The 18,797-nt window shown below is 41.2% G+C and overlaps 1 protein-coding gene across 3 annotated transcripts in view; it reads right to left on the minus strand.

Annotated features, from left to right (window-relative positions):
• The window catches only part of NECAB2 (N-terminal EF-hand calcium binding protein 2), a 359,662-nt gene that overhangs the window by 162,103 nt on the left and 178,762 nt on the right, over window positions 1–18,797 (minus strand). For all 3 annotated transcript variants that reach the window (XM_075118339.1, XM_075118338.1, XM_048870602.2), the window contains exon 4: window positions 10,009–10,034. In XM_075118339.1, the coding sequence (XP_074974440.1) occupies window positions 10,009–10,034 (26 nt within the window). The remainder of the gene's footprint in view (window positions 1–10,008; window positions 10,035–18,797) is intronic.

An 18,797-nucleotide genomic window follows, 5' to 3' on the forward strand; every position in this document is an offset into this window, starting at 1 on the left:
TTCAGTTGTTTCAGCATATTATGCCATGCAAGGAAGTGAGTGTGCCAACGTAGCTATGGGCAAACAAACTACGGGTCTGTTTTTGTGTCAAAGGCACACTCTGCTCCATGCTGAGGGAGTCTGAGGTTTGCCTCATCAGGGCAACAAAGGTCCAAACCCCCATTGCTTTACAATGTGCAAAGTCTGATTGACACCTGGTAGCATTATTTGTCACCCATCCTGTAAGATGCAAATGACTACACAAGGTGTAAGGTCATGGACAGTTTCAGCCCTTAGCTCTCAACATTATCACCCTTGAGAAATTCCATAGAAAGAAAGGTATTCATATGCAGTGTCAATTCTTTAAAAGTGCTGAGCCCCTTCCTTGCTCCCTGAGAACCCGAAAGGCAGTTGTCCACGTTATGGTGTTGTCTCATACATGGCAGCCTCACGGCACTACAGAAAATGCGTGAGTTACAAAAGCACAACACAACACCTGAAAACATGCACCTCTAACTTATTTTTCACTTCCCTGTTGTGATGCTGACAGACCAGCTCAGGCCAGAGCCATAGGCCAATTCAATTGAGTGTGAATATCAAAGGATTCAGAGTAACAGCCCTGTTAGTCTGTATTTGCAAAAAGAAAAGGAGTACTTGTGGCATCTTAGAGACTAACCAATTTGTTTGAGCATAAGCTTTGCATCCGATGAAGTGAGCTGTAGCTCACGAAAGCTTATGCTCAAATATATCGGTTAGTCTCTAAGGTGCCACAAGTACTCCTTTTCTTTTTGCTAATATCAAAGGAGTTAAATGTATTAGTATATGTTCAGGCCAATTCACTAGTGTGTTAATAGAGATCAAAGGAGATGTTAATTGTATTGTTTTCACCTCTCTCTATCCTGCTGTTTACTATTACATTACATTTACATTATGCATGCCTGGTAATTAAATAACCTTAGACCAAAGTGTGTGTTAATGTCAGAGTGCCTTCAGGTGTTAGTACTTCATGAAAACTAATGGAACATTACTTGTATTGTTTTCACTTGTCTATTCCTATGATAATGTAATGGCAGACATTTACATTATCTATATCCCTGTAACTAAATAACTCATCGAATTCAAATGAAGAAGAGTGCTAAATTCAAAGCAACTAGCCATTGTGTGGGTACAGACACTTGCCAGATTGTTGTCTATGAAAAGAAGCCATAAGTACTGACTGAAAGAGATCCTTTGTCTCTGGACTGTTTGGTTTCTAATGGCGTAGAATAACTGAACAAGAAGATGGAGATCCCCCAGAGTTATTCTGGGTAGCCCTGAAAAGATTTTTGGGAAACTGGCAGATTACTACACCTCTGCTATCATTTTGGATTTACAAACTTTGATTTACTGATTATGTTTTACCTGCTTTAATCTCTCAATAGCTCTCATTCTTTTTTCTTAGCTATAGTTAGTTTACTATAGAATTGGCTGCCAGTGTTGTCTTTGGTGTAAGATCTGGAGTATCAGTTGATCTGGGGTAACGGGCTGGTCCTTTGGGACTGGGAGCAATCTAATGTGGTTTGATTTTAGGTTTAAGTAAAAAGAAAAGGAGTACTTGTGGCACCTTAGAGACTAACCAATTTATTTGAGCATGAGCTTTCATGAGCTACAGCTCACTTCATCGGACGCATCCGATAAAGTGAGCTGTAGCTCACGAAAGCTCATGCTCAAATAAATTGGTTAGTCTCTAAGGTGCCACAAGTACTCCTTTTCTTTTTGCAAAGACAGACTAACACGGCTGTTACTCTGAAACCTAGGTTTAAGTAACCTTTTATCACAAAGTTCAGTTTGTCTGGGTGGCAACATAGGTTGGAGAGGCTAAAGGAACTGTCTGTGACTCCATGGTAAGATTGGTACAGTGATCCAGGAGTTCACATTTGTTACTGGCTTAGTGAAAACTAATTATAGAACATACCACCACAGTTTGCGGTGTCTGCCCTTGTTTTCAGATAGTCTGCCCTGAGATAGTCACTCACAGTGATGAGCCACTCCAGACAGAGTGATACCTGTTAACACTTCTTTTTCCCAGAAGAACAAACCAAGGGATTGCATGCTCAAGAAATGAGGGACTTGCATTGTTGGAGCCAGGGATAGTGTGACAGTGCTCCCAATTCTTCAGCTGCCATTTGCTTCTGCTATTGCAACCCTGAGCTTTTGATCACAAGAGGTGACAATTCATGTCAAGTTGGGTAGCAGGTTTGGGATGTACATTCACCAGGGAGAGGGCTGGAACTATCCAACTCATTTTCACTTATGTACGCTGGATTTAAGCCTCAGTTATTTCATTGTGGTTAAAACAGATATGCTTATATACAGACAATAGTTCTATGACAGATTTCAGCCCTGAAACATTTCATGCATAAGTGGTGAATTCCTGAAATTAGACATATATAACAGAAACGATAACTTACGTGCAGCATCCACAACTACACATGGCATAAGTTTGAGATCTAGGCACAAAGCTGACTAGTTTCCATATAACTGGCATGAACTAGGATTAAAAGCAAAACCCGGTGCTAGTATCAATCCTCAGCATCAAAAAATGAAAATTAATATTGAAGTGACATTTCTGCAGAAGTTGGCTATAAATAAATCCCAGGAGACAATTCCATTATTTAGCTTCTTCTGGCTTAATTAAAACTGCATATATCTGTCTGCAGCCCAGGAACATTGCCAAGTGGCTTGCGTGGCAGTGATTGGAATGATAGCAAAGTGACACAGCACCTCAGCGCTCAACCAGAGATAAGCCAAACAGCTCATTTTCAGCAGTAGCAGATTGTATTTTCACATGAACAAGAAAAATAAATCACGCTAAGGAGTAGACAGACATCCAAAGAAAAGATAAAATAAATCCATTTCATAGTTGGTAAAGTGAAAGCTCTTATGTGGTCCTTAAGTTCCACGGACAACAACAAAAAATCTGCTAGTGGCAGGGGATAGCTCTAATCAGTGTGTATACTGTGTTTGGTTTGAACTCGTAATTGCAAGAGAACGTTTTTGAGAGCACAAAGAAATAGAATGGTTTGTATCCAGACTTGGAGTTACGTAGGGCCGAATTTTGCCAGCAGGTATGAATTGTGTAGCCTTAGGTTTTGTGTGTGATTCACTTGTAAGCAATTTAAATTACCTCTATTCTAAATGTTTCTGCTTATGAATTCACCATGCAAGTCAAGATCCATGGAGGTCACTCAGAATGGAAGGGCAGCCACAACAAAATAGGGCCAGGCACATAAAATGGGAGGACTTCCCACAAAGGGCCATACCACAGCACAGTCACTTGCCCTACAGGAATTGTGCGTGTATGTTAGAGCAGAACCTCAAGAATTCTTGTTTTGCTAATCTGCATGCCTCTTTCCAGTTTTAAGGACAGATTTAACACACTGGACTAGCGTGATCTTACCAAGATTTTATATAAATATAGTCTTGGTATATATATACACACTGTAGAACTGATATACATCAAATGTGATGTTAATAGGTTTCACATAAAGTGCCATGCCACAGATGGGGTTTGTTAATTGTGACTGTAAGTTTCCAGTATGCATTACATGCTGGAGCTGTTCTGATGGCAGAAGCTGACTTCTAAGAAGCAGTTAAAATCCTAGAATGTCTCTCTCGCCTCCAATATTTTGATCTTAAATTTGATCCCCCAAAGTACAATAACAGATTTCATTATTTAGGAAAGTATAAATCACTGGTAGCACATGCCTAATATATTAAGGATTTGAGAGTCAATAACTTTTTTTTTAAAAAATCAAGATTGCTGGATTCTTTTATAATTTGAAAAACATTTGTAATACATTGCTTGGTCTTTATTGGGAATTACTGAAGTTGTGTTGAAAGCCACAGGAACCAGAAAGGTGAGCACCAGACATCGGATCCATTATTAGGAAGGCTACAATTTAGTTACGGGGATTTTTAGTAAAAGTCATGGACAGGTCACGGGCAATAAACAAAAAGTCACAGCCAGTGACTTGTCCATGAGTTTTACTAAAAATACCCTTAACTAAATCTTAGGCGCTGGAGGAGGGAGGGTGCCCCAGCATATGCTGCTGCGCCAGGCAGGGGGTGGCTCAGGGCCCCACTGCCGCCGATGCGGCGGGGGTGGGAGGTGGGGGCAGCCTGGGTGGCCCTGGGGTCAGCCGTGCCAGCCACTGAAGCAGCAGAAGTCACAGAGGTCCCAGAAAGTCACGGAATCCGTGATCCCTGTGAAAGACTTGAAGCCTTTATTATAAGATGTTCCCAATGTGCCTTTATAGGCCCCAATCCTGCGAACATCTTGCAGGACTGGGGCCGTGATTTGTACATTGTCAACATGAGGTTATTATACTTTATTACTTTCTTACTATTCTCCTAGTTTCATTTTTTAAGTAGATATTACTGATAATTAATTTTAAGTATTCAGTTGATTTGCATTATTCTACTTAATTCCTCCCACTGAAGTAAGTAGGAGCAATGACACATCCAGGATGTTCTGCTGATTCACTGTTTCTCCTACTTCAGAATTAAGCTGGTCACCTCAGGGATCAAGGAAAAAAAATGTTCTCTCTTATTGCATAGCTGTCCAGGGACATTATTCAGGTGGGGTTGGGGGTGGGGCTGGGCTCAACAGCTCTGGGACTCACTTCAGATTTATGTCCTATGTCCCTAGATGTATTCTGGCACGGTTGGTCTCTTTCTTTATGTCCTTCCTCTGAGGCACCAGGAGATGGCCATGCCTGGAGATAGGACATTGTGGAGACAGGCCAGGGCTCTGAGGTGGCTCCAAGCATTCTCTCTCTCAGGTGCTTGTCTGGCTGGTTCTTGCTCACACGCTCAAGGTCTAAGTGATTGACATTGGGTTGGGAAAGAGAGTTTCCTCTCAAGTCTGACTGGCAGTGACACTGGGGGGTTTGCCTTCCTCAGCAGCATGTGGGCGGGGGGGGGTCACTTGCCAGGATTATCTTGGTATTTCTCACTTTATGATTATTTGGATATATCTCACTTAATCATTTCCCCATCATTGTGGGGCTTCAGGCTCCGGTGCATCTCAGTCCCTCCTATTCTCTGTCTGTGTCATATAATAGTCTAGTCTCCTGTGGGTTGTAATACTTTGGTCTCATTTCAGTTGTTGGGTTAGTGTGCAGGTGTTGGGTAGTGTTGGTGGCTTATGCTGTACACGAGGACAGATTAGATCAGTGGTCTCCAACCTTTTTACATCCAAGATCACTTTTTGAATCTAAGGGCAACCCAGGATCTACCCCACCCCTTCCTCGAGGCCCCATCCCACTCACTCCATCCCCCCCGCCCATCGCTCGCTCTCCCCCAACCCTCACTCACTTTCACTGGGCTGGGGCAGGGGGTTGGGGTTTGGGTTCGGGAGGGAGGGAGGGAGTGCAGGCTCTGGGCTGGGGCAGAGGCATTTGCAGGGTGGAAGGGGGCTCTGGGCTGAGCCTGGGGAGTGTTGGGGTGGAGGAGGGGGTGTAAGTTCTAGGAGGGAGTTTGGGTACAGGAAGGGGTTCCAGGCTGGGGCAGAGTGTTGGGGTTCAGGAGGGGGTATGGGGTGCTGCCTCTGGGACGGGGGGGTCAGGGCTGGGGCAGAGTGTTGGGGTTCAGGAGGGGGTACGGGGTGCTGGTTCTGGGAGGGGGGTCAGGGCTGAGGCTTGGGTGCAGGAGGGGGTTTGGGGTGCAGAAGAGGGTATGGGGTGCTGTCTCCGGGAGGGGGCTCAGGGATGGGTGTGCAGCTCTTCCTTTAGAAAGAAAGTTGGAGGGTCAAATCTTCTAGTCCTTAAGTAAAACTTCTATTGCTATCAGTTGCCTCCACTCATAGATATAAACATCACAGTGAACATGTGATAACGAGTGGTCAATAAATATACACTTCATACTTAAATATTTGAGCCATCTTATCCAGAGTTACACATATTGTATGCCTTAGCTTGGGGACTGGATTTTCTGGCATATTCTGAACAGTGCTGAGCACACAGGTGGTGCCTATGAATAATGAAAATCATGACAATAATCGTCGACTTTATGGACTCTGTGGATGCAGTTTCTGTTCTTTGTTCTGGAATTGGCCTGAATGCGGCTGAAACCCTAAGAATTTGAGGTATAAACGCATCGGATAATTATACGACACTTTCTCATTCCTTCCGTTTCTCAAACTCAGAAGAAAAAATGACCGAACAAAATGGTTTTCAGTTAAAATGTAAAACTGCCCAGCAGCCATTGCTGTACAACCCAGCCTGGGGCAGAACCTACCACCCCGTGGGAGTTAAGTGATCTCCTCTCATCTGACTCTCATTCTCCAACCTCTTTCCTAACTACAGGGCTGCTTTTCATGCTTTTCATCCATCCTGGAACCGTTTGCTGGAGTCTCAGAGAACCAGCTGCCTTGGTTTTGCTCCCATCTATCAGAATCCTCTCTTTTTCTTTTTTTTTTCAGCATGCAGCAGAAAGAGAGGCTGGTCTGCTGGATAGGGAGCTAGCCCTGAAAGACCTGGGTTCCACTCCCCCCATTGACTTCCTCTCTGACCCCAGGCCAGTGCTTTAAGGACAGAATTGCAAAGGTTTTTAGGTACCCAAAGATGCAGTGAGGCATCTAATAGGGTTTACAAAGCACCTAACCTTCTAGGTGCATTTGAAAATCTCAGTGGTGCCTAAATACCTTTGAAAATCTGGCCTTTAGTCTGTGTGTGCCTCAGTGCCCCATCTGTAAAATGGGGATAATAGCTCTGCTCTACCTCACCGAGGGGCTGGGGGAAGAAATACGTTAGACATTGTGAGGTGCAGCCTCGGATACTATGGTGATAGGGCCACATAAGTACCACAGGTAGTGGGAACTTCTCTATACACTGCTAGCCCTTCCCTGGGTTTGGCTCCTTCTTTCCACCTATGCCTCCAAATCTCCCCCTTTTCTGAATTTGGCTCAGTGCTTTTCTGTATTTTTTCGGAGTCCACTGTGTTCCCTCCTTCCTTCCTCCATCCCTCCCCTGCCCCCCATTCCTTTTTCACAGGCTAAACTTCCATATCCTTAATTTAATCACTAGCCCTTTCTTCTCTTAATCACCCTGCCTCTGTTTGTAAACAAAATCCTGACTCCCTGCCCAGAGGCACCTCCCCTCTGCAGAACTTACATTTCACAGTAATGCTGTGCTGTAGTTAAGGGCTCCACCTGGGAGCTTGCACACCTCCCGGTATGAAACTGGGGGAGGGGAGGCTTCCACCCCCTCTTAATTGGCACCCTTGCAATGGAGTTATTCACAAGAGGAAATCCTATTGTACATTTCACATGGTTGTTCCTTCCCCACCCTCCTACTCCTTTAAAAACAGAATAATTTAAAACTAAATAATTGTTTCCAGTGAGTTAGACAAAGCATGGCCATCCAATGAACCAAGACTACACAAAACACAAGCTTGCTGCAACATCACGATCCATCTGTATCTGAACAGGTAAGAACACTGTGTATATTAATGTAGGACAAATGAGATTTTATTTCTATTCATAAAATCTGCTCATCAGTTTGCCCAGCAAAATGCTGCAAAACCATCTTCATCAGAACATATGTTACTACCCCCAAACAAACAGACACTTACAACTCTTTTTTCCAAGTAGCTTAATTACAGGGATTGTTGATCAAACCCACATATACTCTCCATTCCCTGGTAATGTGATCTCACCCTGGGCAACAGCTGTATAATTTTCTGTTTTATAGGATTGTCAGAGAAAGAAAGGTCTCATCAAACAATGCTGCTTTACCTCTATTTTCAATCTAAGTTTATAATGTGATCTGCTGTTACTAGTTTAACGGGGTGGGAAACAAGGAAGACCAATTAAACAAGGAAGGTGGAGTGGAAAAACACATAATTGGCAAACACAAGAGATATCATTCTAGACTCAATTTCTCATATGTCAGTTTCAATGAATGGGACAAGCTAACTTCAGTGCACCTAGGAATTGGCTCAAAGTAAGTTAGGAAACAAAATCTGATTAATTGTCTTTAGTATGACTCCCCCTATTGAACTCCATGCCAGAATGATGGGTTCGTCTCAGTCTACCCCACTTTGCTAAATAATAAACCATGCCTAACAAGCAGCTCAAGGTTTTTTCCAAAGGTATCCTAGTCTGATTACAAGCATGGGATTGTTGACACGAAAAGGTTGCACCATTCTAATTTAAGGTGTGATTTTAAACTGATTTAGTTTTAAACTGTTGCAAAAGGCTTTGCAGATACTAACTGCAGTTGAAAAGTGTCTTATTTAAGTGTAGTACAAATGAATTAGGAACTGATTTAAACTAAACCAAAATAAGCCATTTTTCAACTGAAATTAGCACCCACCCAGCCTATTGCAATTTCTTCGGTCGACAAGGCCTGGCACTCTAATAAGGACACACAAGTCTTTAACACTGTTCAAAATAAAAACTAACTTCCATAAGATCAGCTCAAACCCACCGGAGAGCACAGCACTGATTGCCGGAGTCTGATTAGAGTCTAGATGCTGGATTTTTAATTACACAATTGCTGTCTTTGGAGGGATCTGTGAACGCTATAATGCTAAAGCCACGGATGCATTGTGAAGGTTGTTCTACATGGCTCCTTTTTTAATGTAATTGTTCCTTTGTGCCATCTTGAAGGAGGTACGGGGAATGCAGCTGACAAGGTATTGGAAAACAAAAAAGCAAACTTCTTCTGACGTCTCCAGGCTGAACAGCAGAAAAAAATTCCTAACAGCAAGGGGTCTATTAGACTGAGGAATAATCTCCCCAAGGGAAGTAGCAAAAGCCCCGCTACATGAGTCATTTAAAATCTAGACAAAGCACTTGAGAATTCACTGTAGGAAATAATCCCACTCTATTCTAGCTGGGGAGTTGGATAAAATGTCCTTATAGATATTTTCTACCTCTAATTTCTATGAACAGTGGGGGCCGCTCTGGTGATTATATGTACTGTAGGCTACCCGCTGTAAAACATTAAGCTTTGCCTAAAGACAAATATGTAATTGGTACTATAAAGTAATGCTGTTTTATTGAAGCCTGCAGATGAGGCATTGCCTGAAATTAACCACACATTACTGAATGTTATCTGTTTATTTTTGGGTACAGTTCTGTGCTCATTAACTATATTGTGAAACTGCGTAAAACTTTCCCAGCGTCATTGCTGAACAAGAAAGCCAGTACAATATGTTCTAAGAATTCACAGCTCAGGAACGGCAAGACACATTCTACACAACCCCTGATTCCAGTTTATTAATGACATCTCCAATGCATAGGCTGATAGAGATTGTGGAATCCTGATCAACTAACATGAGGCTCTAGTGAGGAGAGTGGGGGGACATTTTATTATGCTATGATCAAAGAAGGGTGGCAGCAACCAATCCCTGTGCAGAGCCCCGATTCAGCCCTGAACCAATGTATTCGGTTACCTAAAGTCTCCCTTTGGAGTGCAAGGTCCGTCCAGTTGATTAGTCAGTTTAGAATGGCCCCAGCCCCTCCATTATTTGAGGCTCCTTTGATACCTGAGGAACCAGTTTATCAAGAGCCTCTGCGGTAATGGGAAACTTTGCGTAGTGACGTTAACCATAAACTATGCTAAAGCACAAGGGCTAGGGCGAGTAATTACTTTCATTGGAAGGGATCCAAGATTGAAGTGAATATTGCTGTATGAAAGATAGAGAGTGATTTAAAAGGGGGCATGATTGACTATATTCCACCCCATTTCATGCCCCACTCTTTAATTCACTTACACCAAGATTTTAAAAACCTAAAGTTCATCCCCCTAATCAACCTGATTGCCAAGCACCCAATTTTTTCTACTGAAGTCAACAGAAAGTGCAATTCCTGAGCCTATTTGAATCCCATTACTTATTCATGCGCCTAACTTTAATCCCGCTTTTTAAAATCTTGGCCCCATTCTGTATTGGAGTGAAGTATGTGTGAGCCTTGTTAAAAATAAAGTTAAGAAAAGTCTACATTAAAATTTGCTTTTATCGAGGTAGCGAAAGGGTACTTACCACACAACTCCTTTGTATCCACATTGCTGTCAGACGGAAGATGCAAGTAAAGGGAGAAAGCAGAAAAACGAGTGTTTAATGTAAAGGAAAAATAAAGGACTTATGTAGAATTTTCCTAGGTTTATCATTAGAGATGGAACAAATGCTCACAAACTTTGGGAAAGTTCTGATCCAGATCTCAACTTTATAGCTCAATCCCATCTCTGCTTAATACCTACACTTCTGATAAACCACCCTCCAGCTAGCTATTAACAGTCTTTCATGGTTTCAAGCCTTTAATAAGTTCTTACAGCGGAGCCAGACATAATACAATCTGGATACACATAATACAGGCTCAGTGGTTGGAGGTCCCACGGCTGCCAAGTCTGGAAGGAGCTGTGATATTATTAATAATTATAAGCATTTATAAGGCACCCATTACTATCTCTGGGACTTTCTTCTCAATTTGAACTTTTGTGAGATTTGCCAGAGTGTGACTATATAAGCAGCTTCCCGTTCTGGTCACGTTACTCCTCAAGTGCCCATTACAGGAATTCTTGCACCTTTCTCTAATGTATTTAGTGCTGGCCATTCTCAGATGGGATATTAGACTACTGGATCATTCCTCCAGTCTTGTCTGGCAATTCCTATGTTCCTACTTGTTTAGCAATAACAGCTTTTAATGGATTTTAAAAAATAAAAATAAAAACCAATGGACACATTTCTAGTCTTACATTTTGTAAAACGTTCTTTTCATAAGAATGATGGTCTAGACTATGTGTGTTCTGAATGCCTGAGGGAGCAAAGAGCCTCCTACCCCTTGTCCCCCTGCGTAGAAGCCAGGTATAACTACAATCCTTGAGCTTACTGCACACAATGCAGTCCCCTATGCATGTACATACTACATGTATGTAAACAGTGCGTGCACACATGAAGCGCACAAGATCAGGAATAAAAGTTTGCAACTAATTTATTTGTCATTCAAATCCCTCTACTATTGCAATCCCCATTTGAGACTTGAAAGGAATTTGAAACATTTTAATAGAATTATTCTTTATCAATCCATTTATATCCTGGAAAGCTATTTGCTTAATTGAACTCATTCTTGAGCTGCCTGACCTGTCAATGTAAGTAGAATATGGAGAAAGAGGTTTTTAAACACTTATTTCATTACTAGAGGTCTCTCTCTGTCTTACTGCCACCACCTACTAACTCTCTGAAAGTACAGATGGTATCCTGAGCCCTGGGAAGGCTTCAGATAGAAGCAGCCATTGGCAGATATGGCATGATAGTTTCAACATCAGCTCCGCAATGGAACAAAGAGTGGCATCCATCTCTGCCATGCAATAACACGCATCCGGCACTTCCCACGTCTCTCCCATTCTCTCGAAATTCTGTTTTTCCTTCACAGATTCTGAGAGACAAAAGGGGGTTCAGGTCTCCTGGCTGCTGGTAGGTTTCTCTTCTCATACTCTCCTTTGGATCACTGACGTTTTCCTGTCTCTTTCCCCAACACCTTCTCATACCCGCTTGCTGAGGCCCTCCCTTCTCCCTGCTTTGAAGCTTTCCTGAAGTGAGCTGTAGCTCACGAAAGCTTATGCTCAAATAAATTGATTAGTCTCTAAGGTGCCACAAGTACTCCTTTTTTTTTTGCGAATACGGACTAACACGGCTGCTACTCTGAAACCTGACCTTTCACTGTTGTTCTTTTCTCCAGGTGTTTAGCGCGGCTGTGACAGCTACTGTGACAGCCCTCTTTACAGGAGCACAGAAAGAACAGGAAAGGTCCCAAACATGTTTCCCACTTTGGTAATGATTTGGGAGAGTGGGGGGGGAATGAAGTTGTAAAAACTTGGAAGGGGGTGTGGGAAGAAGAGAAAGTGAATCTTGATTCCGGCCACCCATCCCTGTTTTCTAGCTGTGTATGTGGAGAATTCTCCACAGAGTTGAATAGTCTACAGAACACCCACCACTTTCCTTGGGAGACTGTTTAAGATTAGAACAAACTTCCTCAAGGAGTTCCCCTGAGCTCAGTCAATGAACCAAGAACCTTCCCGAAGAACAGCACAATCAAACTTTAATATTGTACTTAGACATCAGCCAACAACTTAGGACTAGAATGGGTGAAAATTGTTCAAACAGCTTTTTATCAAAAATACCTTTCAAACTGGCAATTTTTTACAACAAGTTGATGGTGTTGCCAACAGATAATTTATGGGGAAAAATAAAAAAGGCAAACACTTAACCAAAAACATTTTGTAAATAGTTTCTGAAATTTTTTGTTTACGAGAAACTCGGTTTAAACACAATAAAAGTGGGATAAAAGTTTTGGATTTTTTTTTTTTTTTTTTAAAAACAGCAGGTTTATTTTGAACACTTTAAAATTTTAGTTGTCACAAAAATAGGTTCCTATTTTTCAATCAGCTCTACTTTCTATAAAAAATTGCATTTTGTTGTTTTAACTTAGGGGAGTGGAAAACAAAATACAGACCTCTGCACCTGTTACAGTAAGTTGAATCTAAAGTTACTGCCTTTTGAAGTCCTTGTTTTTACCTTGAAATTATAAAAGGGTATATTGATTTTGTCCTATATCATGTCAGGGTCATCAACTGCGTCAGATCTTATTGAAAATGATGTTAAAGTCTTAATAAACTAGCTGACCTTTTAATAGTAAAGACCAAACTGATTATAGCCATCGATGATAACATAAGACAGAGGACTCTGCTCATACTGCACAAATCTATTTTTATTAGATACCAAGAAATCCAGGAAGATCCTGTTTCCCTTGAAATCAATGGGAGTTTTGCCCTTGTCTTCAGTGGGAACAGGATCAGAACCCCAATGAGTAAATCAGCCACACATTATAACAAAACACTGGACTCTAAAATCAGCTGCACTGCAAGTTGTGGGTCAGTTCACATTCTGTACTCAGACGGCATTATTAGGTCAGCTCTAAGTACACATGGTTTGGCCTAATTGTTTAAGTACAGAAGTTAAAGATTTAACTAGACAGCCTCGTATTGAAACATATTAAAGAAGTTTATTTGTTAACGATAATTATTTCCACAAGCACCTCTTTTTTGTATAAGGGTTAATTTGCGCAATTTCCCCCCACCCTACCACCACCTCACAGGGCTACCAGTAGGAATTCAAATGACTATAGCTTTGGCACCTTGCCATCTTTTTATTGGAGTTCACTTCCGTTCTAGCTTGATGTGTTACAGCTAGGAACATATTTGTGTGTGTGTGTAACTCTTTTTGTGCTGGTGATATTTAGGGGCTAACTTTGAAAAGAATCAATGCAATCTGCTCCTACATTTCCCCAACAGCTAAACACAGAAATTAAGGGTGCAAGTTTTCACCACTAACTTCCTGATTTGTGCTTATAGAGGCAAACAATACTCCAATTCTGCAATTTGATTGTGAATGCAAAATGTTAGAGGGACAAGTTGCACCTGCAAAAGGGAAGCTATTGAAAATATGGCCCTTAATCTTTCCAGATGAACTTTTCCATATTTGCAGGGCAAATGGAGAAAGAAGGCTGTCATCCTTTCTTTTCACTCTAGTTCTCAGCTTGGTCTTCCCATAGGCCCCTCACCCTCTGGTTTTGGATCCAGCAGCTGGAATTGGATCCGCCCCCATACTGTACCAGGACACTAGTCCTTACAGATACCTGACTGCCACTCAGGTGTCCACACAATTCTCTCAGGAGCCCCAGTTCAGCAGTCCAGCCCTGTTCAGTCAGGTACTAAAGCACATGTTTAACTTTAAGCACATGTTTAAATTCCATTGACTTCAATGAGATTTTTGTATGTGCTCAAGTGCTTTGCTGACTACACATGTACTTACACATGTGCTTAAATGCTGTACTGAATTGGGGCCAAGACGCAGACATACGGCCCCTGTGCCTCTCGCTACAGACCAAAGATATACCAGTTCTCCTCCATAGGTTCAGTTTTCCAGATTGGATTTTTCCACCATATATACTTGCTCTGTGTTTTGCTTTGTAGATACATACAGAAGGACTGAGCTGTACTAATGCTTAACTTACATTGGAGTCAATGTCATTCCTGGATTTTACTTTAACTCTCTTTTCCTCTCCACATGTCATGTACGTCCCCCACTTGCCATCTTTTTCTGATGTTCTCTCCCATTGGCAGTTTTTTGCTTCCTGTCTTGGATTCCTTCTATTCAATAAACAGTGAGAGACACAAATCTCTTATTCAGTCAACATACATGAACAAGGTAACCACTGAAGAATCAGAACTTTCTCTGCTCTTGGTGCTACTTTCCATGGTACATTTGAATATACTCTCTGAATAGTAGGAACAGGCTGCTTCTCCTTTCTATATGTTCATAAACAAAGGGATGTCAATTCACACAAATAATACTGTCTTATTTTAACCGTTTTAAGCATATGATCCTACATAACAATATTGTTTGTTGGGTTTTAAAAGTGTTGTTTTATTTTATAAAGAAGAATGGTCTCTAGACTCAGCCCTGGTGCTCAAATACAGATAGATCTTTATGGGTGAATTATAAAAATGATGAACCTCATCCAAATGTGCTTGCGGTGAAGATACTGACATCGCCTTAGTCTAGAGTCACAAAGGGCATAGGAGCCTATTTTTTTGGGTAAGCTGAATCTCCGCCAAGGCATCTTGCTGTGTATGTCCCGAGAAGTCACATTTCAGATAATCTCTTCAAGGAGATTTCATTTGTTATCAGCCAAGTGAGCAACTAGCCTGTTTCCATCTTCTCTCGAATCCTGTAATATTTTTAGCACAGGTTTTGGTCCCGATAAACGTTCTGGGCAGCAAGTGTGTTGAGAGAGATTAATTTCTATTTTCTTGCTGAACAGATTTATGAAAACCTTTTGAGCATCTGTTTATTACTGGGATTAAAAATGGTTCTTCTGCTAAAAAGTTGTCACTTTATCTTAATTCCTTCTGAAATTTATCATCTCTCCTGAACTGTGAGACTAGTTCACTGAATCCTATAAAATTTCCAGGGCTACGGGGAGTTAATTTCCATGAACTCATTTTATTTTCTCATTAAAAAATTGCAATTGAAATGCTAAACATGCAGACGTGAGGCTTTGTTTGCATGGTCTAGCCTACTTTAGAGAGAATAGTCCAAAGTATTTATGGAGCAAGTAATTGCTTAACTGGAGTCTTAACAATTCACTTGGAGAAAAAACTCAGACAGAAAATAGGAGAAGCTTTTTCAGTGCAGAAATAATTCAAAAGGGATGTAGCAAGCGTGGTCCTTGTGTACTGAAAGCTCAACAGAGCAAGCTAGATGATGCAGTGAGTTAATTAAATAGCCTTTTCATCTCTGGAGCTCTGGCTTGCTGAAAGGACAACTGTAATATTTGTGGGGGAGGGTTTCAAAAGCATGTAAGTGACTTAGGAGCCTAAGTCACTGTGGGATTTAAGCTCCTAAGTCACTTCTGAAAATGGAATTTAGATGCTTTTGAAAATTACACCCTGAGTTTCATCCTGGATCTAAGCCAATGGGTGTCCCTGGCATGCAGTACCATGCCATTTTTTCTACATAACTCTCAGTATCAAATCCAATACAAGGGGAAATATTTGTCTCTTGGGAAAACCCTCCATCTGCCTCCTTTAGTCTTGGTCCAAATGGTATTCATGCACTGACTGCAGAATGCTTTTCAATAAATGCCAGAATTAAGTATTATGTAAGAGATTAACAGTGAATTAGCACCTCAATTATAATTAGTTTGTAGTAACACCCAATCGGTGTGACGTGCTTTCCAAACTGAGTGGTGGACACAGTCCTTAACCCCCCAAAGATCACATCATCTTTTATCAAAAAGGAAACCTACTAGCTTTAGGAACAGAGCCAATTATTTTTACTAGAAAAAACAACAAGGAGTCCTTGTGGCACTTAAGAGACTAACAAATGTATTTACTGACTCCTAATAGCATAAGCTATGTCAGAAGTGGTCTAACCATGTGTTTCTGATCTTTTGATGTACATACACATATCAACAAACACTGAACAGATCCCCCTGGAAACAAGACACCCGATGATAGGAAATACTGATGGACCAACTTCAAAAGGTTCTAGGTTCAGATAAGCACCTAAAAATTCAGAGGCTCACCCAAATGTTTTAGAGCAACAGACAGACTGGAAAATCTATCAAGAGTGGGCTCTCTTGATATGTTTATTCTTATTATCTTTGACTAGGCCAGAAAGGTCCTCTCACCATATTCATTTCCCCTATGAGTCCCTACAGAGAGGGCTGTGAAAATGAAAAGTTAGCAGAAGCTTTTCCATTCCTCAAAAGATCAGTTAAGCTCAGGTTAGTTATTTTATCTGAATAGGTTGGGGCACCCCTGGTCTTATGTAGATTTCTTAAAAAAATCTTTCAAACACAGATTAATAGCATCACCATACAGCTTGTGAAATCAACTGATTCTCTAATATGTACGTGCAATAGTTAATTTCACACCACCCACACTGCACGTAAATAGTATTTTTTAACTACTAGTTAAGCTTTTAAATATATACTTAAGCATGCATAGTATTCACAATTTAAGCAAGGTGTTACTAACAGGCCTTTAATTTTTGTATACCCCAACACTTTTGCATTGTCATATTCAACCTTAATATTGTAAAAATAGTTTCATTCTGAAGGGTCTCAACGTGTATGACAAGGCATATCCTGAATAATCACTGAAATGTAACCACTTCTAGGGTGGAATATTAACACCTAGCAGGAACAGTGAAGAGTACAGTATATCAACAAACAGCAGCTACAAGTTATTTAGGTAGAATGTAATTACCTTACTGTTTTATTAAGCCAACGTTGATACCCCAGAGTCTGTGAAAAGGGAGTGTTCAGGATCTGGGTTTTAAATCTCACAGGAGAGATGGCACCTCCAACAGTGCTGCACCTCCTAGCACCATGCTGGAACAGTGATGATTTGGAGAGATGGTTCCTACCACTGAACCATCCACTCATTTCTTTCAGCACTACAGGCTTTTCCCTTGAGGTTTCCCATCCGAGCACAGATCAGGCCTAACCTTGCTAAGCTACTGAGATCTAACAAGAACATAGTTGCAGAATCAGGATTTTAAAAATTGAGCATAATGAAGAACAATTCCTCCAGTCAACCTCATCACCCGAAAGGGTCAAAAAAATCCCACAGAAAGTTCCGTTCTCATTTTTAGGGGAAAAAAAAACTTTGAAGTGTATCAGACTAGCTCTTAGCCTGTCTGAGAATCTGCTTATAATTTTAACCATACTACCATTAATAACATATTTAATTAAAGCATTTATTGAAGTCATAACACAGACTGAATGAGAAAAAATATAATAATGTTCGTGTAGAACTTTGTAAGAAGACATTATTAATGACTGGAGTATTACACAGCTCTTCTCCTTAGTGTAGCTTTCACCTAGTTGATTTTTCTCTGCAGGGAACACTTCCCGTTTATCTAGGCAAAGTGCAAACCACAATAAAGAAAGTGATCTTTCAAACCTTTTAAGAGTCAAGCTTTCTTGTATAGCTTGTGTAATTGTGACTTCCCCCATCCAGTGAAGTTAGCGTCCAAGGCATTTTCCATGAATCTCTCTCAGAGCATACCTAGTTCCACATCACAAATGTGGGGCAGGATCTCCTGATCCATAGTCGAGCTCTGAGAACGAAGTCACTAGAAAATTTAACATGTCCCTCTTGGTTATTCCAGCTCTTCAACCGACAATACGGAGTCAAGCTTTCAAATGGGTGCATGCAAAAGTGCACCTAGCCAATGTAGGTATACAGATGCAACCGATGCACGTGCACAAGTCATGGTTTCTGCATATGCATGTCTATATGAGTGCACAATAGCAGAAGATTTGCATGCCTACGTCTAGAACATATGTGCGTGCACCACTGCCAATCTGGAAGTTTGACACCTGGAGCCAAATTTCAGTCCTCCATTGCCCAAGAATAGGCTCATTGACAAGTACTGAGGACTAGTGTTCATGCTGTCTCTGGAAAGGTTGGTAATGAGGCAGGGAGAAGAGAAAAAAGGCTTATAACAAATGTTCTAAGGGCTTGGCTGAGAGTAACTGTTGGTGGAAAATGGCAGGGAGTTGCCTCCAGCTGCTGCTTGCTTTGGTAAGTACAACATCACGTCTTCAACAGAGAAAGAAAGAATGGTCTAGTGGTTAGGGTGTTATCTTGGGACTTAGGAGAACTAGGTTCAACATCATGCTCTGCCAAACGCTGGCTGTGTGACCTTGGGCAACTCACTTATTGTCTCATTTCCCCATCTGTAACACAGGGATAACAGCATTGCCCTACCTGACAGGGTGTTGTGACCATAAATACATTAAACATTGTGGGAGCTGTACAATACCTTAAATTAAAAGAGTCACAGGTATTTAACTTCACTAGTTTTCCATTCAGAATACAAATACTTGATTTTGTATATATTATATATATCCCAGCCTCCTACTCCATTTCTTCTTCATTATTCTAACCTAACAACTTTTAATCGAGAAATCTGAACAACAACTGAAGAGCTAGTACAGATCAGGGTTCTCTCTTCCTCTGAATTCAGGTGCTAAATATTGATTAATGCTGATGTTTTGCCAGAGGCAAAGCCCAGCATATATCTCCACACATATTATTTTCCTCCTCTGAAGTGATTCTGACAAAAGGATTACTAGGGTATTCCTACTGGGTGCTTCAAAAGCATGTCCCGAAGAATCGTCTAGCAGCTTTATTTATTTTCACAAATAGTGCTTAGACACGGTGCCTGATGTGGGTACTGAACACACTTTGTATCAT

Source organism: Caretta caretta, chromosome 12 (assembly GCF_965140235.1).
Source record: "Caretta caretta isolate rCarCar2 chromosome 12, rCarCar1.hap1, whole genome shotgun sequence".
In the NCBI taxonomy this organism is placed as follows: domain Eukaryota; kingdom Metazoa; phylum Chordata; order Testudines; family Cheloniidae; genus Caretta; species Caretta caretta.